A 24779-nucleotide genomic window follows, 5' to 3' on the forward strand; every position below is an offset into this window, starting at 1 on the left:
CAGCCAAGAGGACTTTCAGCCATGGCTTATCAACCAAACGTAGCATAGTCTAGAATTTGACCAAATATGAGGATTTTCTTGGGTTGAATGTTGCGTGGCTAGTTCATTAGAAGTTTGTTGTTGCAGTTGCGAAGAAAGCAAAGGATACGCAGTTTCCAGGCGTGGCTGGACCGTCCTACATACCGCTGGAAGTTGTACTCATATATGTACAGTAATCACATTCCAAAATCATCTGAAACAGTCGTGCAAATTTCTCACGAAATCAACTACCTGCACCCACAATGGAACAATGCTTGGTCCCACCCATAAGCCAGACAAGCTCATGAAAGTTCAATGGGCAGCAATAGAAACAAAATCAACCATTGGGCAGCAATAGAAGCAAAATCAACCATTGGAGGCACAGTAATGATGACCATACAATGACTGCTGTGCGACAAAAGAAGCCAAAAAAAAAAAAAACAATCTATGCGTGCTCGAGACCAACGTCCAAATTACTCCTTACTCTATATGATGTTTGATGCGGCATGTTAACAAATTATCCATGACCCTGCCACCATGACAACCCTGTGTTCCCTTGATGCCACAAACTAAACGATACATTCATCCAACAAGGAATCACACAAGGTGTGCATCCAGCTCTCATGAATTTGGGCCAGGTGATGCTTGCCTCAGCTTGGCTTGTAGTAGCATAGCCATATCCTCCGCTATGGCTTTCTTTTTTGTAGCCACCTACACGAAGCACAGAATGTTTATCTTCTTAGACAGATCATTCTACTGCATTCAGGATTTAATTGCATTGCAAATAGCAAATATCCAACTTCTCAATATCACCTACAAGCAATGCTTCATTAACTCAAAATATATCACGCACATCACACTGAGCTACGTGGTATTCTGTCTCAAGGACAGGGGATAAGTCGAGTAAATGTGATTCTAGTATAGTAGTAAAATGTACTGTGTGCTCAATCATCATATAATAATTTATGTTGCTACTGTTTTAGAAAAATACCAAGGAATGTTATGTGGTGGGCTTTGGACAAACATAAAGTCCCAACGAAGTACACCGGGCTCATTAAGGACATGTACAACAATGTTGTGACTAGTGTTCGAACAAGTGATGAAGACACGGATAACTTCCCGATTAAGATAGGACTACATCAAGGTCAGCTTTGAGCCTTATCTGTTTGCCTTAGTGATGGATGAGGTCACAAGGGACATACAAGGGGACATCCCTTGGTGTATGCTTTTCGCGGACGATGTAGTGCTAGTTGATGAAAGTCGGACAGGAGTGAATCAGAAACTGGAGTTATGGCGGGAGACTTTGGAGTCCAAAGGTTTTAGACTCAGTAGAACTAAAATTGAGTATATAAGATGTGACTTCGGCACTACTACTCAGAAGATATTAGTTTGGAAGGTCAAGTAGTGCCTAGGAAGGATACCTTTCGATATTTAAGATCAATGCTACAGAGAGACGGGGATATTGATGAAGATGTTAGCTATAGAATGAAAGCAGGGTGGATGAAGTGGCGCCAAGCATCTGGTGTCCTATGTGACAAAAGGGTACCACAGAAGCTAAAAGGCAAGTTTTATAGGAAGGCGATTAGACCTGCTATGTTGTATGGTGCAGAATGTTGGCCTACGAAAAGACGACATGTTCAATAGATAAGTGTCACGGAAATGAGTATGCTGCGTTGGATTTGCGGTCATACAAGAAGGGATCGAGTTCGGAACGATGATATACGTGATAGATTAGTGAAAGCATCTAGGCCCCTAATTGGATTTCGGTGATTAATGTCAATACAAGATTACTATGACTAATGTGTGTTTTGCAGAGACAATTAAGTTAGGTCATGGTAATGGAGATCGATTGGGCAATTGAGGTTGTCATGCCCCTACGATGGAAATCGTTTCGGTTTTCAAAGGTTGGACGACAAGGTTAAGGATAACTAGTTCTAAGTGTCGATTGGAGTTGGAGAGACACTTAGAGTAGTTTAGGACTTTGTTTTTTCCTTTGGCCGTACTATGAAGGGGGGTATGAACGGGTAGCTTGACCTAGTTGAGTCTAGTGAGTTAGGTGTGGTGCACACTTGTTTAAACTAGCTCTAGGTAGCTCCTATAAATGCCTAAGATCTTTTGGAGCAAACTTCATTCACATATGTTCGGAAGTTGGAAGTGAATGGAGGGTCAAACACTGACCGGACGCTGGCTCCGGTGCGACCGGACGCTGGCCGCAGGGTTCGGTCAGTTCATTTGACCGTGAAGATCAAGTCTGGTGTGACCGGACGCTGGGAGGTCATGTGACCGGACGCTGAGGGACAGCGTCCGGTCGACTCCAGTAAGGGTCCAGACTTGGGAAAGAGTGACCGGACGCGTCCGGTCAGTGTGACCGGACCCTGTGTATCCAGCGTCCGGTCATTTACAGTAAGCATCCAAGAGCGACCGGACGCGTCCGGTCGGTACTGACCGGACCCTGACAGCGTCCGGTCATCACTTGAAAACTGGTTCACGGGTTGAACTGACCGGAGCGTCCGGTCATCACGACCGGAGCGTCCGGTCATCCCGTAGAGGCTCATAACGGTTCGTTTTTCAGGCTGGCTTATAAATAGAAGCTCTACTCGTGAGTGGAGCATCTTTTGCTCATTCCAACAGCTGAGAAACACGTTTGTGAGTGCCAAGAAGAGCAAGATCCTAGTGAGGTGTTTGTGATTTGAGAATCCAAGAGAGTAGCCTCACTAGCAAATCAAGAGTAGCGAAGTGTGCATCCATCTTCTCATTAGGCTTCGCGTGGTCAAGTGAGAGTTCGTGCTTGTTACTCTTGGTGATCGCCATCAGCTAGACGGCTTGATGGTGATTGGGAGTTTGGTGTTCACCCGGCGGAGCTTGTGGGTGACCCAACTTAAGTTGTGAGCGGCTTTGGGTGATTCGCCGCGACGGAGGGTCAAAGAATCAACCCGTAGAGAGCACTTGATCCTTGCACGGATCAAGGGGGAGCTACACCCTTGCGCGGGTGCTCCAACGAGGACTAGTAGGGAGTGGCGACTCTCCGATACCTCGGCAAAACATCGCCGCGTTCCTTTCTCTCTCTATTTACTTTGAGCACTTACTTTGAGCAATTCAATACTTGTTTTTACTTCCATAAGAATTGCTTGCTAGAGTAAGTTTGGAACTTAGGTTGAGAGGTTGTTGTGCATTAGTTTGATATAAACACTTTTCTAGGCACAAGGGGTTAATTGGGCTATCCGTAGGATTTGATTATTGCAAGAAAATTTAGAATTAGCCCAATTCACCCCCCCTCTTGGGCATCTTGATCCTTTCAATTGGTATCAGAGCCTCGTGCTCATGTTTTTAAGCTTAATCGCTTAGAGCAAGATGTCTCACGGGGATGGACCACCTCCTATCTTTGAGGGAGATGATTTTCCATATTGGAAAATCCGCATGGAGGCTTACTTAGAAGCTCTAGATGTTGGAATTCTTAAAGCCGCATCTCAAGGGTTCCCAGCACCTAGGAATGCCGCACAACTTCAAGGCGATAAAGTGAATTATGAAAAATAGAATGCAAAGGCTCGCAACACCATCTTTAGAGGCCTTTGCAAAGATGTGTTTAATCGTGTAAGGAACCACAAAGACGCCCATGCACTATGGTCGGACGTTTGTGCACTCCACGAGGGAACCAAGAGTGAGCGTGAGGAACGCTATCATCTTGTGATTAAAAAGCTAAATTCTTTTGAGATGTTTCCCAAAGAAAGTGCTAATGAGATGTATTCTTGATTAAATGTTCTTGTAGAGGAAGTCAATGGGCTTGGACTCACTCAAATGTCACCATCCGACGTTGTGAGAAAAATCTTGAGTGTCCTCCCCATTGACAAATATGGGCACATTGTGACCGTGCTACATCAAGGTGATTTTTCCACCGCTACATCGACACAAATCTTGGGAAAGATCAATGCTCATGAGATGTACATGCACATCACACCACAAGATGGCTCATCCTCTACAAAGAAGAAAGAGAAGGACTTAGCATTCAAAGCTAGCCAAGACAAGGGCAAAGCAAGACTTGAGTATAAGAGCTCAAGTGATGAAGATGATGAAGAAAGCCTTGCCCTCATGGTGAAAAAGACCACCAAGATGCTAAAAAGGCTAAACAAGAGTGGCATCAAATTTGATGGCAAGAAGAAGAAGTTCTTCACTAGCTCAAGAAGAAAGCCAATCTCCGAGATGGATTGCTACAATTGTGGCGAACTTGGTCATCTAGCTCATCAATGCACAAAGCCCAAGAAAGACAAGTTCAAGAACAAGGGCAAGAAAGATGATTCAAGTGATGAAGATGAAAAGAAGAAGAATAAGCCATACAAGAAGAGAGATGGTAAAAAGAGGGAGTTCTACAAGAAGAAGAAGAGTGGCAAGGCCTATATTGTCGGTGATTGGCTCACGGACATTGATTCATCAAGTGGATCATCCGATGATGATAGTGACGATGAAAAGGTGGCCACCATTGCTATTGATCTTGCATCTTCATCGGCACCATCGCCATCATCCTCTACACACCTATGCCTTATGGCCAAAGGTGAACGCAAGGTAACTAAGAGTGATGATAGTAGTGATGATGAACATGCTAGTGATGATGATAGTGATAGCGATGATGATGACTCACCTACATATGATGATCTTGTCAAAATACTAAGAAAATATACTAAGATCATTAGAAAAAGTAGAGCTACAAATGAAAAACTTGATGCTAAAAATAATTCACTCTTAGCTAAGTGTGATACATTAGAAAAGGCTAATGATGAGCTAAAGGAAACAAATGATTCTATATCATCCAAACTCAAGGAGCTCAAATCTTCTAAGAAAGAGCTTAAAGATAAAAATGATAAACTTGAGTGGGTACACAATGAGCTTATCACTAGTCATAATAAGCTAAAAGATGAATATGCAACTCTAAAGATCAATTATGATACCCTTATCATTGCACAAGAATTCTTACCAAATGAGCCACATGATGCTACTAACCATGTTGTTAAGATTAATATAGCTACCTCATGTGATGATTTAATTGATGAAAGCTTTGAGCATGGATCTAATAGCAAGGGCAAGCAAGTGGTTGAATGCAATGACTATAATGAGTATGTCAAGCTCAAGAGTAACAATGAGAAGCTCATGAAAGATCTTGAAGAGATGAAGAGTCACAACACCATTGTGCTAGAAACTCTTGATCATGACAAAGAGGTGATTCTTGAGAATGAGAAGTTAAAAGAAGAAATCAAGAAACTCAAGGAGGAGAAGAACAATGATATTCTCAAGGAAGAGAACAAGAAGCTCAAGATGGAGAAAGAGCATCTCAAGGTGGGATTGAGCAAGTTTGCTAGAGGCAAGCATCTCCAAAGTGAGCTACTCATGAATACCGTCATGAAGATGGATAGAAGTGGCATTGGATATATGGCAAGTGTAGAGAAGAAGAAGGCTCAAGCTCAATACCAACAATCAAAGCCAAAGCCAAAGCCAAAGAAATGTTTTGAATATGGACAAGAAGGCCATTTTGCTCATGAGTGTTAAACTCCACCACCACAACCCTTGCCCAAGCATGCTAGACCCTTTGCTTTCAATGCTCACTACATGCTTAGAAAAAATTCGAGTGAAAAAATGAAAGTCATGTTCTTAGGTCCCCCCAACAAGAGTAGGCCTAAGAAAATTTGGGTGGCGAAGTCACTTGTTGAGAAGATGAAGGGCCCTCAACAAACTTGGATCCCTAAAGCTTGAATCTCTTGTGTGTAGGTGAACTACAAGACCGGTAGAAGTCATTGGGTTATTGATAGTGGTTGCACTCAACATATGACCGGTGATCCTCGTATGTTCACCTCACTAGATGAAGAGATAGATGGACAAGAGAAAATAACATTTGGAGATAATTCAAAGGGCAAGGTCAAAGGATTGGACAAAGTGGCAATATCAAATGATCATTCCATCTCAAATATGCTCTATGTTGCTTCATTGAGCTTCAACTTGCTATCCGTTGGGCAATTGTGTGATCTTGGCTTTCAATGCTTATTCACCGAGAAGGGGGTTGTTGTATCCAAGGTAGATGACAATCAAGTGATATTCAATGGATTTAGATACAACAACTTATATCTAGTTGACTTCACATCCGAAGATGCAAACTTGAAGACTTGCCTATTTACCAAAACAACACTTAGGTGGCTATGGCATAGAAGACTTGCTCATGTTGTGATGAGCTCACTCAAGAAGCTTTTGAAAAATGATTTGGTGAGAGGGTTGAAGGATGTGAAGTTTGAGAAGGACAAGCTTTGTAGTGCATGTCAAGCCAGCAAGCAAGTTGCAAACACTCATCCAACCAAAGCTTTCATGTCAACTACAAGAGTGCTAGAACTCCTACACATGGATTTATTTGGACCAACATACAAGAGTTTGGGAGGAAATCTCTATTGTCTTGTGATTGTGGATGACTATTCAAGATATACATGGGTGTTCTTCCTTCATGACAAATCCAAAGTTGCATCTTGTTTCAAGAAGTTTGCCAAGAGAGCACAAAATGAATTTGAAGTGAAGCTCAAGAAGATAAGAAGTGACAATGGCAAAGAGTTTGACAACACAAACATAGAAGCTTATTGTGATGAAGTTGGAATCAAACATGAAGTCTCCGCTACCTACACTCCTCAACAAAATGGTGTAGTTGAGAGGAAGAACCGGACTTTGATCACTCTTGCAAGGACAATGCTAGATGAGTACAACACTCCCGAAGCTCTATGGGCGGAAGCAATCAACACCGCATGTTATGCATCCAACCGCCTATTTCTTCAAAAGTTCCTTGTTAAGACACCATATGAGTTGCTCAATGGGAAAAAGCCGGACGTCTCCTTCTTTAGGGTATTTGGTTGCAAGTGCTACATCTACAAGAAGCGGCAACACTTAGGGAAGTTTCAAAGGCGTTGTGATATATGTTTTCTTGTTGGTTACTCATTGAAGTCCAAAGCATATAGAGTATTTAATCATGCCACCGGCTTGGTTGAAGAAACATATGATGTGGAATTTGATGAATCTAACGGCTCCCAAGGAGCACATGAGAATCTTGATGATGTAGGTGATGAACCATTGAGGGAGGCTATGAAGAATATTCCAGTGGGAGACATCAAGCCAAAAGATGATGAAGATGATGTACAAGTTATTAACCAACCTTCTTCATCAAATGTACCACAAGATGGTGATAAAGTTGGGAGAGTAGAAAATGAAAATACTCATATCTCCCATGAGCAAATGGTGGTACAAGCACAAGATGTTGATGCTCCACAACCTCCTCCTCAAGTGGTCAATAAAAGAAATACACCTCTCCTACAAGATCATCCACAAGATCTCATCATAGGGAGTCCAACAAAAGGGGTGATGACTAGATCTCAAAAACTTACCTCATTTATTGCTCATCACTCTTTTGTCTCTTGCTATGAGCCTACCAAGGTAGAAGAAGCTCTTAAAGATCGGAATTGGATCAATGCCATGCATGAAGAGTTGAACAACTTCACCCGCAATGAAGTTTGAAATCTTGAAGAGCGACCAAAAGATGCAAGAGTCATTGGAACAAAGTGGGTATTCCGCAACAAGCAAGATGATCAAGGTGTTGTTGTGAGGAACAAGGCAAGACTAGTTGCAAAGGGGTTCTCTCAAGTTGAAGGTTTAGATTTTGGAGAAACCTTTGCACCGGTTGCAAGATTAGAAGCCATCCGTATCCTTCTTGCATATGCATCACATCCTGAAATGAAACTATATCAAATGGATGTGAAAAGTGCATTCTTAAATGGCTTTATTAATGAACTAGTCTATGTTGATGATATCATCTTTGGATCATCAAATGAAGACTCATGCAAAGAATTTGGTGAATTGATGTCTAAGGAGTTCGAGATGTCAATGATTGGTGAGCTTACATTCTTTCTTGGTTTTCAAGTCAAGCAAATGAAAGAAGGCATCTTCATCTCTCAAGAGAAATACACAAAAGATCTTCTCAAGAGATTCAAGATGGATGAATGTAAGCTAATCAAGACCCCAATGCCTACCAATGAACATCTCGACCTAGATGAGGGAGGTAACTCGGTTGATCAAACTCTCTACCGTTCTATGATTGGTAGCTTGTTATATTTAACCGCATCTAGACCCGACATCATGTTTAGTGTGTGTATGTGTGCTAGATTTCAAGCTAGTCCTAAGGAAACACATTTAATTGCCGTAAAAAGAATCCTTAGGTATCTTAAGCACACGCCAAGCATTGGCCTTTGGTATCCCAAAGGAGCTTTATTTGAATTAATTGGCTATTCCGATTCGGATTACGCCGGATGCAAAGTTGATAGAAAGAGCACATCCAGAAGGTGCCATTTGCTTGATAGATCACTTGTGTCTTGGTCCTCCAAGAAACAAAATAGTGTGGCTTTGTCCACCGCCGAAGCGGAATACATTGCCGCGGGTGCTTGTTGTGCATAAATATTATACATGAAACAAACTTTATTAGACTATGGAGTAGTTCTAGAGAAAGTACCTCTTTTGTGCGACAATGAAAGTGCGGTAAAACTTGCTAATAATCCGATTCAACACTCTCGCACCAAGCATATAGATATCCGCCATCACTTTCTAAGAGATCATGTAGCTAAAAATGATATATCACTAGAAGGTGTAAGATCCAAAAATCAATTAGCGGATATCTTCACTAAACCGCTAGATGATGCTACATTTTGTAGATTGCGGAACGAGCTCAATATACTTGATTTTAGTAACTTCACAAAAATTTGAGCTTGTGTTGTCCCTTGCATTCATTGTAATATACAACATGTTTAATTTGTGAAAATGCATATAGGGCTTGTCTAACATGGTTAAGATAACCGCCAAAAAACGTGTGAAGAAGCTTAACCTTGGATCAAACTTGACAAGCAACTAGATTTACTTTCAAGTATTACATATGCATGAATGTTGTTTTGTCGTTTTGTTCCATTTGCTCTCTTGTTGCCTATTTTCTTAAAAAGAATTATAGCCTAAGGCAAGATATTTTGAAAAAAAAATGAGGGTTTGAGAGAGGTCACTCACATCAGTCCCAATTGGTGTTTATTTGGATCTTTTTCAAGTTGGGACTTGATTGGGAACAGGCAGCGCGAAGGAAGTTTGAAGATTTGCTGGAAAAGGTGTACCGGACGCTGTACCGGACGCTGCTGTCCAGCGTCCGGTCAGTTCACAGGAGGTGAATTGCTGTTGAAGGAGTGACCGGACGCTGCGTCTGTGTGTCCGGTCAGAAAGGGTTTAGCGTCCAGTCGATCGGAGGAAGATCAAATTGTACTGACCGGACCCTGCCTGCGTCCGGTCATGGACCACCGGACGCGTCCGGTCCCAATTCCAGAGGATTTGGACCTCTCTGGAATCGACCGGACGCTGGGTGGTAGCGTCCGGTCGCTACCACCGGAGCGTCCGGTCAGTGGATTTCGCGCGTCTTCAGGACCCTTTTTCGGTTTCCTTTTCTGTCACGGTTTGGGGGATTATTTATACGGGCCTTCGAGTTTTTCTTCCCTGACCTAACCAGCGCCGCCGTGACCCGCGCCCAAGTCGCCGCCGCAGCCCGAGCCGCCGCACGGTTGCGCCGCCGCCTCCTCGCGCCTCACCTCGCGCCCGCGCCTCCGTGCCCCTGCCTAGCCGCGCCGCCGCAGCCTCCCTGAGCCCGCAGCCGAGCCTCGCGCCCCGGCCTAGCGCGCCACCGAGCCCCGCGCCAGCTCATCTCGGAGCACCGCCGTCCCGCGCGCCACCACGCCTGCTCAGCTCCTCGCCGGCCTCTTCGCGCCCAAGCTCGTCGTTCCACCGTTGCCAAGGCTGCAAATCTTCGCCAAGTGCTCTTGCCCTATCCTCCCATTGTTTGGTAAGGCGAGTTTTGCGTTTCAATTTTGATCTTCAATTGTGACCTAGATCAATTCTAAATGCACTGATTCCCCATTGCATTCAGGGCATTTGACCTAACCCTAGCCCGATTCCGAGGATCCCCCGCGTGATATCTTATCTCTTCTCGGTTCGCTGGTCGTCAGGTAGAAAGCCATTCGATTCAATTTCGCATCTAAATTGCTTTCTCTGCTAGGGTTTCGCATCTATTAGACATATGATATTTATTTGTATATCCATCTATTCTATCGTGCAACGAGTCGGTTCCGTTGTGTTTCGTCTGGCAGTTGGCAGTCAACTCGGAGCCAAGCTCGCGAGTAAGGATCGAGGCCAAGCCTCGAAAGCGGCAGTTTGACAGTTGATCTTCATCAGCGGCAGTTCACCATCTTGTCAGTTCAGATGGCTCGCACCAAGAATGTTAGTGGTGGCCCAGGTGATGATGATAGGAGGCCCCCGCCTCGCCAGCCAGCCGGATCTAAAGGCAAGTCAACCAAGCAGGTAACATCCAAGAAGCGAAAGTACCCCGACGCAGAGACAGCGAGAGCAGCAGCTGTTGCAGAGGCCGCAGAGCGTGCCGAGAGAGGTGGTACCCGCAGCGGAGTTGTCATTGCAGATCAGCCAGTTTCACCCGCAGTCAGAGCTGCAATTGAGGAGGTTGAGCGTCGTCACGGTAGTCCAGCCGGGACTGCCACGCTTGCAGGACAACGGGTTGCCATTGAGGAGGGTCCGTCAGCACAGCAGCAGCCCCCACCAGCAGAGCCTCAGCCAGCCCAGGAGACTCAGGAGAGTCAGGAGACCGAGCCGGCACCTCAGCTACGCCGCTCGAGTCGTACCAGTGCTGCAGTTCCACCGAGGCCTGTTACACAGCGCAGGGGTTCACGCCCTCCGCCTAGACCACAGGGTCCGCCTTCAGTGGTTCACCTCGACTTGAGGGCCGCTACAGCCAGGCAGGTTCAGCAGCTGCGGTTTGTTGAGTTTGAGGTTTGATTTCCTCCGAGGAGGGATGAGAGAGCAGCTGAGGGGTTCTACACGCCACTGCAGGAGGATTTCTACAATGCATATCTCAACAGTGGGGCAGTGTTCAGATCACAGAGGGTCTGTCAGATAGAGTCCATTGTGGCAGCTGCCGGAGAGGGCATTCGGCAATACTTGTCATATTTGCCAGGACTGTCAGATCTGATTGGACAGACAGGGATATATGTACCTTCTTGGGTTCGTCAGTTTTATGCCTCGCTCTACATCGATCCTCATCACAGATTCATTCACTTTGCCTTCAACGGCAAAGACTACAGAGTGACTAGTGGCAGAGCCAGGGAGATACTAAGACTACAGGAGCAGCCTGTAAAGATGCATGAGGTTTGCTATGGACAGCAGGGGCCTCTCAGGCGTCCTCATGGAGGGCAGGTGCCCCCTACAGATTTAGTGCGGCATTGCTTCAAGGAGCCTTTTGGTGAGGAGTCGAGCAGGAACCCCAGTGACTTGACTCCTACAGCGAGGATACTAGAGGCCATCATCAGGAGGACACTGCTTTCCAGGTTGGGATACAGGGAGGGCCTGACTCGCTTACAGCTCTGGCTTCTCAATGCCATCATGCAGATGACAGTGTTTGACATCTGGGACCTCCTTCTTTCAGAGATGGAGGATACTATAGCTGAGGGATTCAAGGGTCGCAGGCAGCTTCCCTATGCTCACTGGATCACGTTTCTCATCCGCAGAGTTGTGATTGATAAGCCCCCTGGCATGATGGATGAGTATACAGGTGCCACTACAGAGTTCACAGCTTACAACCTGTCACAGAGGATCAGACACGCCACTCCTCTGGCACCCAGACAGCCTAGCCGTCGTCCCGACGTGCCAGAGTCCGCAGCTCAGCAGGATGAGATCATCAGAGGGATTGCAGCCACTGAGGAGGAGCTCGAGGCACAGCAGGAGGTGAGTGAGTACAGTGACAGCTCCGACGATGACTACCAGCCTATACCTCAGATGCCTCCACGCAGACACGATGCAGAGGCAGGTAGCTCCAGTTCTGCTCCACTTGCTCCACAGACAGACCCCGTTCTCATTGCTATTCTTGAGCGGATGCAGCAGGATCAGACACGACAAGCACAGGAGATAGCTACAAACTTCGCACAGTTTCAGGCTCGTCAGGACGAATTTCAGCGGCAGCAGCAGCTCCTTCAGCACCAGCAGTTACTTATGCAGCAGCAGCTCATGGGATTCATGCAGCATGTAGTGACAGCCATTGGGATCCCACTGCCACAGACTTCGCCCCAGCTTGCACAGCCTCCTACCACTTCGACGACTCCAGCAGTACAGCCCATCGGACTTCAGAGTCAGGGACAGCCTCCAGCTCAGTTTCCGTCACCTCCTGTACAGGTGTCCCAGTGGTTAGCCTCACCTGGTGTAGCCCCGCAGTTCACTCCTTATCACACGGGTTTCTCACCAGAGCAGACTTTCTCACTATTCGTGCCTGAGTCGTCCGTCTCCAGGAGTCTTGGAGCATCTTTCAGCGAGTTGACTGGCATGCCTACTCCGCCTCACATGCATACTGTCGATCCGTCTACAGCAGCTCCAGCTATCATGACTACTCAGAGGCTCCCCTCGTCTGTCGCCTCGTCAGATCCTACGACAGACATACTTGCGGCTTCACAGGCAGCACCAGCCCCAGCTCAGACCCAGACCGCTTCAGCGACACTTCCTGCTTCAGAGGGTCAGTCAGTTCAGAGCTCAGGGTCAGATGATGATGACGCCTAGTTCCATCTTGCTCCACGTACTTCAGCGCCCGACTCGTCCGCTGCAGCCCCGCCGACCGACCCTTAGGTTTTGGTGTTTGACGCCAAAGGGGGAGAGGGTTTGAGTATGTAGACTTAGGGGGAGCAAGTTTCAGGGGGAGCTAGTTATCTAGTATTAGCTTATTATATACATTTGGAGTTTTATTTGTGTGATACACTATTACTTATGCATTCGTGTGTTTACTTTCATGCATACTATTATATATATATATGTGATAGTGCTATCTATGTGATTGTGATATTTGACATGTGTGATTTCTACTTTGCTTTATCTATATGTCATATCATTTGTGGAATGCTCATTTGCTTTTGCTTCCGCGTTTATACTTCGAAGCAAATGAGCTTTATTATTAGTACTCATGCTTAATTCATATTCTTTGAGTACATTGTGTTGGCTTGGGTCATATAAGCGTGACTAACTCTTTTGTTCTCATTGGTAAAAGCTTATATGAACCAAGTCCGTCAAAAACCTCACTCCATAACATACTCGAGGTGGTATTGTCATCAATCACAAAAAAGGGGGAGATTGAAAGCATCTAGGCTCTTAATTGGATTTCAGTGATTAATGTCAATATAAGATTACTATGACTAACGTGTGTTTTGCAGAGACAATTAAGTTAGGTCATGGTAATGGAGATCGATTGGGCAATCGAGGTTGTCATGCCCCTACGATGGAAATCGTTTCGGTTTTCAAAGGTTGGACGACAAGGTTAAGGATAACTAGTTCTAAGTGTCGATTGGAGTTGTAGAGACACTTAGAGTAGTTTAGGACTTTGTTTTTTCCTTTGGCCGTACTATGAAGGGGGGTATGAACGGGTAGCTTGACCTTGTTGAGTCTAGTGAGTTAGGTGTGGTGCACACTTATTTAAACTAGCTCTAGGTAGCTCCTATGAATGCCTAAGATCTTTTGGAGCAAACTTCATTCACATATGTTCGGAAGTTGGAAGTGAATGGAGGGTCAAACACTGACCGGACGCTGGCTCCGGTGCGACCGGACGCTGGCCACAGGGTCCGGTCAGTTCATTTGACCGTGAAGATCAAGTCTGGTGTGACCGGACGCTGGGAGGTCATGTGACCGGACGCTGAGGGACAGCGTCCGGTCGACTCCAGTAAGGGTCCAGACTTGGGAAAGAGTGACCGGACGCGTCCGGTCAGTGTGACCGGACCCTGTGTATCCAGCGTCCGGTCGTTTACAGTAAGCATCCAAGAGCGACCGGACGCGTCCGGTCGGTACTGACCGGACCCTGACAGCGTCCGGTCATCACTTGAAAACTGGTTCACGGGTTGAACTGACCGGAGCGTCCGGTCATCACGACCGAAGCGTCCGATCATCCCGCAGAGGCTCATAACGGTTCGTTTTTCAGGCTGGCTTATAAATAGAAGCTCTACTCGTGAGTGGAGCATCTTTTGCTCATTCCAACAGCTGAGAAACACGTTTGTGAGTGCCAAGAAGAGCAAGGTCCTAGTGAGGTGTTTGTGATTTGAGAATCCAAGAGAGTAGCCTCACTAGCAAATCAAGAGTAGCGAAGTGTGCATCCATCTTCTCATTAGGCTTCGCGTGGTCAAGTGAGAGTTCGTGCTTGTTACTCTTGGTGATCGCTATCACCTAGACGGCTTGGTGGTGATTGGGAGTTTGGTGTTCACCCGGCGGAGCTTGTGGGTGACCCAACTCAAGTTGTGAGCGGCTTTGGGTGATTCACCGCGACGGAGTGTCAAAGAATCAACCCGTAGAGAGCACTTGATCCTTGCGCGGATCAAGGGGGAGCTACACCCTTGCGCGGGTGCTTCAACGAGGACTAGTGGGGAGTGGCGACTCTCCGATACCTCGGTAAAACATCGCCGCGTTCCTTTCTCTCTCTATTTACTTTGAGCACTTATTTTGAGCAATTCAATACTTGTTTTTACTTCCATAAGAATTGCTTGCTAGAGTAAGTTTGGAACTTAGGTTGAGAGGTTGTTGTGCATTAGTTTGATATAAACATTTTTCTAGGCACAAGGGGTTAATTGGGCTATCCGTAGGATTTGATTATTGCAAGAAAATTTAGAATTAGCCCAATTCACCCCCCCTCTTGGGCATCTTGATCCTTTCAATTGGTATCAGAGCCTCGTGCTCACGTTTTTAAGCTTAATCGCTTAGAGCAAGATGTCTCACGGGGATGGACCACCTCCTATCTTTGAGGGAGATGATTTTCCATATTGGAAAATCCGCATGAAGGCTTACTTAGAAGCTCTAGATGTTGGAATTCTTAAAGCCGCCTCTCAAGGGTTCCCAGCACCTAGGAATGCCGCACAACTTCAAGGCGATGAAGTGAATTATGAAAAATAGAATGCAAAGGCTCGCAACACCATCTTTAGAGGCCTTTGCAAAGATGTGTTTAATCGTGTAAGGAACCACAAAGACGCCCATGCACTATGGTCGGACGTTTGTGCACTCCACGAGGGAACCAAGAGTGAGCGTGAGGAACGCTATCATCTTGTGATTAAAAAGCTAAATTCTTTTGAGATGTTTCCCAAAGAAAGTGCTAATGAGATGTATTCTCGATTAAATGTTCTTGTAGAGGAAGTCAATGGGCTTGGACTCACTCAAATGTCACCATCCGACGTTGTGAGAAAAATCTTGAGTGTCCTCCCCATTGACAAATATGGGCACATTGTGACCGTGCTACATCAAGGTGATCTTTCCACCGCTACACCGACACAAATCTTGGGAAAGATCAATGCTTATGAGATGTACATGCACATCACACCACAAGATGGCTCATCCTCTACAAAGAAGAAAGAGAAGGACTTAGCATTCAAAGCTAGCCAAGACAAGGGCAAAGCAAGACTTGAGTATAAGAGCTCAAGTGATGAAGATAATGAAGAAAGCCTTGCCCTCATGGTGAAAAAGACCACCAAGATGCTAAAAAGGCTAAACAAGAGTGGCATCAAGTTTGATGGCAAGAAAAAGAAGTTCTTCACTAGCTCAAGAAGAAAGCCAATCTCCGAGATGGATTGCTACAATTATGGCGAACTTGGTCATCTAGCTCATCAATGCACAAAGCCCAAGAAAGACAAGTTCAAGAACAAGGGCAAGAAAGATGATTCAAGTGATGAAGATGAAAAGAAGAAGAATAAGCCATACAAGAAGAGAGATGGCAAAAAGAGAGAGTTCTACAAGAAGAAGAAGAGTGGCAAGGCCTATATTGTCGGTGATTGGCTCACGGACATTGATTCATCAAGTGGATCATCCGATGATGATAGTGACGATGAAAAGGTGGCCACCATTGCTATTGATCTTGCATCTTCATCGGCACCATCGCCATCATCCTCTACACACCTATGCCTTATGGCCAAAGGTGAACGCAAGGTAACTAAGAGTGATGATAGTAGTGATGATGAACATGCTAGTGATGATGATAGTGATAGCGATGATGATGACTCACCTACATATGATGATCTTGTCAAAATACTAAGAAAATATACTAAGATCATTAGAAAAAAGTAGAGCTACAAATGAAAAACTTGATGCTAAAAATGATTCACTCTTAGCTAAGTGTGATACATTAGAAAAGGCTAATGATGAGCTAAAGGAAACAAATGATTCTATATCATCCAAACTCAAGGAGCTCAAATCTTCTAAGAAAGAGCTTAAAGATAAAAATGATAAACTTGAGTGGGTACACAATGAGCTTATCACTAGTCATAATAAGCTAAAAGATGAATATGCAACTCTAAAGATCAATTATGATACCCTTATCATTGCACAAGAATTCTTACCAAATGAGCCACATGATGCTACTAACCATGTTGTTAAGATTGATATAGCTACCTCATGTGATGATTTAATTGATGAAAGCTTTGAGCATGGATCTAATAGCAAGGGCAAGCAAGTGGTTGAATGCAATGACTATAATGAGTATGTCAAGCTCAAGAGTAACAATGAGAAGCTCATGAAAGATCTTGAAGAGATGAAGAGTCACAACACCATTGTGCTAGAAACTCTTGATCATGACAAAAAGGTGATTCTTGAGAATGAGAAGTTAAAAGAAGAAATCAAGAAACTCAAGGAGGAGAAGAACAATGATATTCTCAAGGAAGAGAACAAGAAGCTCAAGATGGAGAAAGAGCATCTCAAGGTGGAATTGAGCAAGTTTGCTAGAGGCAAGCATCTCCAAAGTGAGCACTCAAGTTGTGAGCGGCTTTGGGTGATTCGCCGCGACGGAGTGTCGAAGAATCAACCCGTAGAGAGCACTTGATCCTTGCGCGGATCAAGGGGGGGCTACACCCTTGCGCGGGTGCTCCAACGAGGACTAGTGGGGAGTGGCGACTCTTCGATACCTTGGCAAAACATCGCCGCGTTCCTTTCTCTCTCTATTTACTTTGAGCACTTACTTTGAGCATTTACTTTGAGCAATTCAATACTTGTTTTTACTTCCATAAGAATTGCTTGCTAGAGTAAGTTTGGAACTTAGGTTGAGAGGTTGTTGTGCATTAGTTTGATATAAACACTTTTCTAGGCACAAGGGGTTAATTGGGCTATCCGTAGGATTTGATTATTGCAAGAAAATTTAGAATTAGCCCAATTCACCCCTCCTCTTGGGCATCTTGATCCTTTCAATTAGGGGTAGCACCAGTTGAAGAAAAGCTTATCCAACACCGGTTGAGATGGTTTGGACTTATCCAACGGAGACCTCTAGAGGCACCGGTGCGTAGTGGAATCCTAAGTCAAGATAGTAACATGAAGAGAGGCAGAGGAAGACCGGAGTTGACTTAGGTAGAGACAATAAAAGGAGACTTGAAAGGATGGAATATACCCAGAGACTTAGCCTTAGATAGGAGTGCTTGGAAAACAGCTATTCACTTGCCTGAACCTTGATTGCTTCTGCTGGGTTTCAACTCTAGCCTACCCCAACTTGTTTGGGACTTAAAGGCTTTGTTGTTATACTGTTTTAGAAAAAAACAATCCAGTTTCAGTTTCGTTTGTTTATTTCCTTGGTCAAAAGTTCTCTCAGTAAGAGTGTAAGACACAGAGACCTCTGCCAGAAATTAAGTTCTTAACAAAAATGCACAAGATGGAATTACCTATCGTGGCTATGGGAAGAGTAATAGCATGCAGAAAAACCTTCAACATCTTATGGTAGCGAGTTCAGGTTTATATATGCAATTTTGAACCAATTCATAATCTATAATAGACTGAGCATCTACACGTAACATGATAAGTAACATAATATCTTTTATAACACATAAAAATGATTCAAAAGCATTGCCAAATTTCTCATGGTGAGTACCATATGGAAACATTGGAGGGATGACAATATGATAGCCCATGTTAGGAACCGAAGTTCCAACTGGCCATCAAAGTTGGTGAAAGAATTTGTTCTTAGACAACCCAGCATACTATGGGTATGTCAAGAAAAGTCAAATAAAGAATCTGAGGATATAGAATGTTGGCAAAGTAGTTAGAAAATTTATAAGAATACAAGATTTGCTTTGAATTTCATATCAAAATCATTGTATAGCAAAGACACTAGAGCTATTCGTATTCAAATAAGTATATGATGTCCATGTAATTAGTGCTGTTGTCAGTAAAGAGTAACCCATGTAGTGAATACGAAACGAAGCATTTGCTCCTCCAGATGGGAAGAAATAGCAATGTATACAAGAGCAGAGCAGTCTGCAAGAACGTACCTCAGCCAGTTCATCAAAATTTGACTTCAATAAATTAATTTTCCTTTCACAGTATTCTTTCCCCTGAGCCATGGTTTTCTGTGCAGCAAACAAAAGGAACAATTGAGTAGACATACTGTTTAATTACCATAGTGCATCACTCCGAATAGGTTTAAAATAAAAATGACATTATACTCAGTCCAAACCATAAAAGGATACATTTATATTTATGCCGAAGATAATTAATGATTTATCCCACCGGTGAGGCAATAACTGAAAGCATCTCCAAGGGGCTGGAAAAAAGGCTCCCAATCACCAGTTTTGGCATGCGCACAGAGGTGAAAACACAGATCTCCAACAACTCCCGTTCCACGCTTGCTTTTTTTCTTTTTTCCCACGCTGCGCAAAATCCCTCTCCAACTCCTCATCTATGCGTGCCCTTGGCTGTTATGACCGGCACCCATTATACAAGGCGTAGGCCCATGTTATGGCAAGTGGAGCCGGCCCAGGGGCCACGTGGTACTGTATCACGTGGTACTGTAGCACGTGAAGATTAGATTGGTTTGTTTGTTAGGAAAGAGATATGTTAGATTGATTCGGTTAGGATATTTTCTTAGGGGTCAAGTCAGTCATCTCTATAACAAGAGAACCATGTATCAGTTCTAATCAAGCAGAAACAAGAATTGTTTCTGGCTTCCGGTTGGAGCCGGGATTTCTTAGGGGTGTGAGTCATCTCTATAAAAAGAGAACCATGTATCAGTTCTAATCAAGCAGAAACAAGAATTGTTTCTGGCTTCCGGTCGGAGCCGGGATTTCCTAACCCTAGCCGCCTCCTGCTGAGTCTCGCGTGAACAGTGCCGCTCGCTACTGTAGCACCGCGGGAATTCTACGACTGCAGCAGCAGCCGCCGCGCTCTCGCCGCCACGGCCCCTCGCCGGCGTCGAGAGTACAGACCACGTCCTCCTCTCTTCCACCCCTATAACCTACGCAGTAACACCGGTAGGGCATCTAGTCCTATCATTGGCACTCCCAATCTGCAAACTGGCACCATGGAGCAGAAGAAATTTCATCGCTCACGCACTTTTGCTTTGCCTGCCTCTTTCCTGGCAATCCACCATGCCCCAGCCACCCCTGGTCAGTCCTGGCTGGCTGCGGCCGCCGCTGGCCTGGCTGCCATCAGCTGGCAGTGGCTGCTCCCAGCTGTGGGATGGCTGCTGGTTGGTGGCGATTAGGGTGGGGCTGGGTGCCAGTTTTTCAACCTAACTCGTTTTTTCGACCCTTAGCCTGTTTTTTTATATTTATTTTTGACAAACCAATTATTGGCAACTATTGGAGAAATGCAAAAACTTTGATAGCTACTCTTTTTCGTAAGTTGGAATGATCAAGGATTTGGCAACTATTTTTTAGCTCTTGGAGATGCTGAGTGAAGACATCACTGGATGCCTGCAAGGCTAGTAACCGATAACCGTAGCTTCTCCGTCAGAAAGGCTGACAGAAACTTAGCAACCGACCTTTTCCTTCTGTAAGTATCAATATTCAGTTTCCACTTCATAATGTGATGTCCATTATTCAGTCGTCAAGTATACCGGAATGCCACTGGTGTTTTTGGTACAATCAAAGAAGCTTTAGTGGTTGAAATCCACATGCAAATCTAGAGTTTTCTAGCTGAACTAATATTTCAGTCATGTATAAAACAACTAGGGCCCTCAAACAACTAGAACAAGCCAGGTTACCTACTTACCTCGATGAAGTAACCCGTGCCGACGTCGACGAGGACCGTCTCGGCGTCGTCCAGCGAGCCGGGCACGTAGAGGGACGCAGTGAGGGGCACTAGCATCTTCTTCCCTGCACACCAACCACCGACGCCCTAGCCATCAATCGGCCGCCGGAAAGGAAGAGGAAACGAAACGAGCGGCACGGGTAAGCAAGGGGATCGGAGGAAGGGGTACGAAGATACGTGCCGTGGGGGCGGAGGGATAGGTCATGGAGCGCGGCGGAGGCGTTCTCGAGTCGAGTGGCGGCGGTGCGGATCTTGGTGAGGCTGTCCTGGAGGAGGTTGAACTCCAGATCCGTCTGCTCCTTGAGCCCCTTGAGCTGCTCGACGCTCAGCTTGTCCAGCTCGATCCGTCCAGGGCTCGCCATGGCTATCGCCTTCGCTAGCTACGCTTGTCACGGCGGCGCCAGGGCAGGAGTGGCGGCGGGTGTAAACGCGGAGGGAGGAGTATCGAGAGAGAAACAGGCGGCGGGCACTATAGGCTAAGCGGTAAGAAACGGAAGTAAATAAATAAATAAATTATCGAAACATCTTAATAACAACAGCCCCTATAGCTCAGTGGTAGAGCGTCAGTCTTGTAAACTGAAGGTCTGTAGTTCGATCCTGCATGGGGGCATTGTTTTTATTTTCTATCTTTTTGTCTTATTTTGGTCTTCTTTTCAGTTTTCAGATTTCAAAAAAAATCACAACTTCCTAGCTATTTAATTATTTTTAAATATATTTTCTTCTCCAGACACACATAGGCCTGGGCTTCAAAATTCGGGTAATAAAAATTGCTACCTGGTATTAGCTCCGAAAAAACACTACTCGTAAATTCGGGTATCCGATAATTCAGGTTTACAGAAAACAACAAACTACACTAAATTTTAGTAGCGATCTATACATAATTTCAGTAGCAATTTGTATAAAATTTCAACAACAATTTGTTGAGAATAATATATTATAGTCATTGGTTCAAATAGAGAGAATTATATTCTAATAAAGTTATAAGTTAAAGTGTTCAACTAATAACACATGATAAATACAAAGACAAAGGTAGTTCGGGTATTTTGGGTATCGGGGGATATTATCCGAATTACCCAAACAATTTTCGGGTAATTAAAATCACTATCCGAAATTGGAATTAGGTACCTCGAGATCGGGTAATTCGGGTCCGAGTTTGGGTAATTCGGTGGGTAATGAGTATCGAGTATTTTGCCCCGGCCTAGACACACGGCCCCGTTTGGCTTCCTAAAACTTGGCTGAAACTAGCTGAAAAACATTGTTCTGGCTGAATTGTTGTGAAAGAAAAATACTGTTCCGACTAAAAAAACGAGCCGAACAAGCCGGTTTCTGGATAAGCTGAACGGGACCACGGTATTGTTTTTGGGCCACTTGCTGGATTATTTTTTATTTTATGTTTACAGATTTTAACCATTTTGTTTTATTTTGGTCTTCTTTTCAGGAAAAAGGTCCAAATTGCCATTTAATTGTTTTTAGTATCCCTATTCTCTAGACACACGGTATTGTTTTTCGATTACTTGTTGGATTCGAAAGTTGATTAAAAGCTTAGACAGCGATAAATAATGAAGGGGGAGCGGAAACAAGAGGAAGGGTGCCGACTCGCTCTACTCGCTCGTGGCTTAGGAGCTTTGGAAGGAGCGCGACGCTAGGTGCTTCTGAGGCAAATCAGCGAACACTATGCAGTTCCTAGCTATGATCCGGCACTGTGTTGCACTGTTTTATGCTGTAGCTCCTCATCCCAGGGCTCCGGCTCCTGCTGAAATACACTGCGAACGGGAGGAAGCCTGAGGAGCTTCGATTTGGAGGCTCTGGCCGGCCTCCGCCACAGTGCTGCTATAGTGCCGGAGCCGGAGCCGTCGGAGCTCCACCAAAGAGGCCCTTAGTTCGAGAGTAATTGCTTTGGTCTATGCTAGGGGTGGAACGAGCCAAGTGTAACACATCATGTCCCACTGTGCGTCGAAAGTGCGGCGCGTCGTTGTAAAACGAAAATCTTTTCGACCGTAATAAAAAAGGTACGCAAATCTTTTGCGTATTCGAGAAAAAAAAGATAAATAATGAAGGGGTCGCAAAGAATGATATTATGCGAACGGAACGACTAGCGCTCGAACATCCGGCACGAGGCCCGCGTCTGGACTCGCCCCCACGCTCTGCGCCTGCTCCGTTCTGCACGCCCTGTAACACCCTAGGTGTTAAGTATGCATTTGGCATTGGTATTGCATGAGCACAAGCATCATTGATCATTCATGATCATGAGCATCTCAAATATTATCTATATGATTGCTTATATCACATGTGTTTGTCACTAAATGCCTTACATATGCTAGGGTTTACATGTAACCAATGTATAAAATATGTGTGGGACCTTAGGAGTACCTTAAACATGTTTAGAATATCACATGAAATAACTTTGGTATTCATGACTTGGACCAATTTGGCCTCTAAATCATGGTTATAGTGTAAGTTATCATTTTCAAGTTGTATGTTTGATCTAAGTTGAACTATACTCTAGAGACTTTGCATGGTAGGCACCCTTAAGCAAAGTTGTAGTACTTGACTAGAGTAACAACTTTTATTTTTAGGTAAGACCTAATTCGGTGCATAGCATGCTCAAAAATAGTCCATAAGTAGCAATAGAATTACAGTTTTCGACTTGGAAATTTTGTAAGTCTTGAGGTGGTTTACCGTTTCAATGAACCTGTGTTTGACGCGTTGTAGTTTATAAACTAGACCGATTTAGACTGAACTCATTTAATCAAAGTTGTAGATCTCGTGTAGCTCTAAGATTCTTGTTAAAGAAGTTTTTGCAAAGGACGAATGGTTTAGGATTGACAATCGCGTGAAGTAGCTCTGTCAGTCACGTTCATCCGGACCTGATGCCGTTTCAACGCCACTATCAGTGGCCGACCGAGGGTAGGCCAGGCGTGCCACGTGGTGGCCGTACGTCGACGCCGGCCCGGCCGGTCAGGCCAGCGCGGAGGGTTAAGTTGCGCGCCTCTACTGCTCGATCATTTCACTCTCACACTGTGCTCTTCTCTCGCCCGTGCCTGAGTAAAGCGAAGCACCGCGCCGTCGTGCCATCGCCGTCGCTCCGCCGTGCCCGCTCGCTGCCATCGTTGCACCACCATCCAATTTAGCTCACCAGCAGCTCCACCATCGTCACCTCTTCCACCATGACATGCTTGCCCCACTTGCCGAGCTAGGGTAAGGGCGTATTTTGCTTTGCCGCCACCGCGCCATCACTGGAGCACCACTGTGCTCATGGCTCACCATGGCCCAGACATTCCATTGCCCCACACGCCTCCATCTCCTTTGGTCCAGCACCCCGTTACAGTCTTGTAGCTTAGGCCAAATCTGGGGATGACACCACTGCGTGTCGGTGCTGGAACGGGTCGCCGCTCTACGTGTGGCCGCCATTGCCGTCGTGGCACTAGAGCTCGTCGTCGTCGAGCTACTCAACCGTATCCCTCCGTCCTCTCGCGTCTTCGGTAGGGTAACCCTAGGTCTAGTTAACGACATGATGGAGACCTCTCTCCCGCCACCATCTCACCAGGATGGTGAGAGCACCACCATGCACCGTGCGCCGTTGTGCGGCCACGCACGCGGACCAAGCTCGCTGTCACATCACCGGAACCCTAGCCACCTAGGTTAGCTTCGATAGGTTATCATGAAGCTATAGAGCACCTCACCTGAGCATATGGTGGTTGAAGGATGTTGGTGTACCACCACGTGACCACCGTTGTTCGCCATTATCGCCGGTGAGCTACTTCTGGTGTGCTCGTGAGCTTCCGGGCAAACCGAGCACACCTACCAACGCGGCTCGATGTGTAGAGTGCAGTGGTGTAGATGCTACCGTCGGAAACCTCACTGACAGCGAACTCTCGCCGATAAACCACCATGCTCTGCTTTTGTGTGTCTGACGTGTGGGTCCCACTAACCAGTGGGCCCTAGCTGTCAGTCTGTGATGGTTTGAATTTCTGATTTATGTTTTTAGATTTGAATGCTTATTTAAAAAAATCATATCTTAAGCTAGGAGTTTTCAATTTTGGTGAACTAAATTTTGTTGGATTCCTCGTGAAGTGTAATATTTGATAAAAATATGAAATGCACTGTTTTTGATATTTTTCTAGGAGAATTAAATGGAGTTAAATAAGTGCTTTTAAAATGTTAGCAATCTTTTAAAATACATAACTTGAGCTAGGGAAGTGATAAAATTATGATTCCAATTTTGCTGATCTTGTGTTGATATGCTCTTGCTAGAAAAAATACTAAACTTGCAGTGGTCATATTTTGGATATGGTTTTCTTATTTAATCCTAAATAAGTGCTAGTTTCTAATGAAAATAAATAAGGCAAAACTCCATAACTTGGGCTCATGCAAATTTTTGTACGATGTTCATGTGTTATGGTGAAGCTAAGAAAAATATTAAATCTGTTGCTTGACACTTTTCAATAGGGGTAACTATTTTCACTAAAATAAACATTGCTAGCTTGTCATCTTTGTAGAGGATGTGATACCTGTTCAAATGGTATGAAATTTATACAGTAGCCTATTGGGAGCACTTGGAAGCTACAGTAATTTTCTGAGAAATTACTGTGCACATTTGTTATATGTTTGTTATTTCACCTAATTATCTAATTAAATTAATAAAG

General features: G+C 44.9%; 1 protein-coding gene and 1 non-coding gene across 2 annotated transcripts; one reads left to right on the top strand and one right to left on the bottom strand.

The window, feature by feature from the left end:
- Positions 1–228: 228 nt before the first annotated feature.
- On the bottom strand, positions 229–20584 carry LOC136485023 (prefoldin subunit 5-like). Its single transcript, XM_066481976.1, has 4 exons — positions 20315–20584; positions 20095–20198; positions 18375–18452; positions 229–729 (listed from the first exon to the last, which is right to left on the bottom strand). The coding sequence occupies exons 1-4, from the start codon at positions 20493–20495 to the stop codon at positions 640–642; spliced, it is 453 nt and encodes a 150-aa protein (XP_066338073.1). The 5' UTR covers positions 20496–20584; the 3' UTR covers positions 229–639.
- Positions 20585–20671: 87 nt separating this feature from the next.
- TRNAT-UGU (transfer RNA threonine (anticodon UGU)) lies at positions 20672–20743 on the top strand. The gene has a single exon. It is a non-coding gene; the product is annotated as a tRNA-Thr (tRNA).
- The last annotated feature ends 4036 nt before the right edge of the window (positions 20744–24779 follow it).

Source organism: Miscanthus floridulus, chromosome 1 (genome assembly GCF_019320115.1).
Source record: "Miscanthus floridulus cultivar M001 chromosome 1, ASM1932011v1, whole genome shotgun sequence".
In the NCBI taxonomy this organism is placed as follows: domain Eukaryota; kingdom Viridiplantae; phylum Streptophyta; class Magnoliopsida; order Poales; family Poaceae; genus Miscanthus; species Miscanthus floridulus.

Coding starts and splice junctions, on each gene's coding strand:
- LOC136485023 (XM_066481976.1), bottom strand. CDS start 20,495: ATGGCGAGCCCTGGACGGATCGAGCTGGACAAGCTGAGCGTCGAGCAG. Junction 20,199..20,314: donor CCTATCCCTCCGCCCCCACG/GCACGTATCTTC, acceptor GTTGGTGTGCAG/GGAAGAAGATGCTAGTGCCC. Junction 18,453..20,094: donor GCACGGGTTACTTCATCGAG/GTAAGTAGGTAA, acceptor TTTGCTGCACAG/AAAACCATGGCTCAGGGGAA.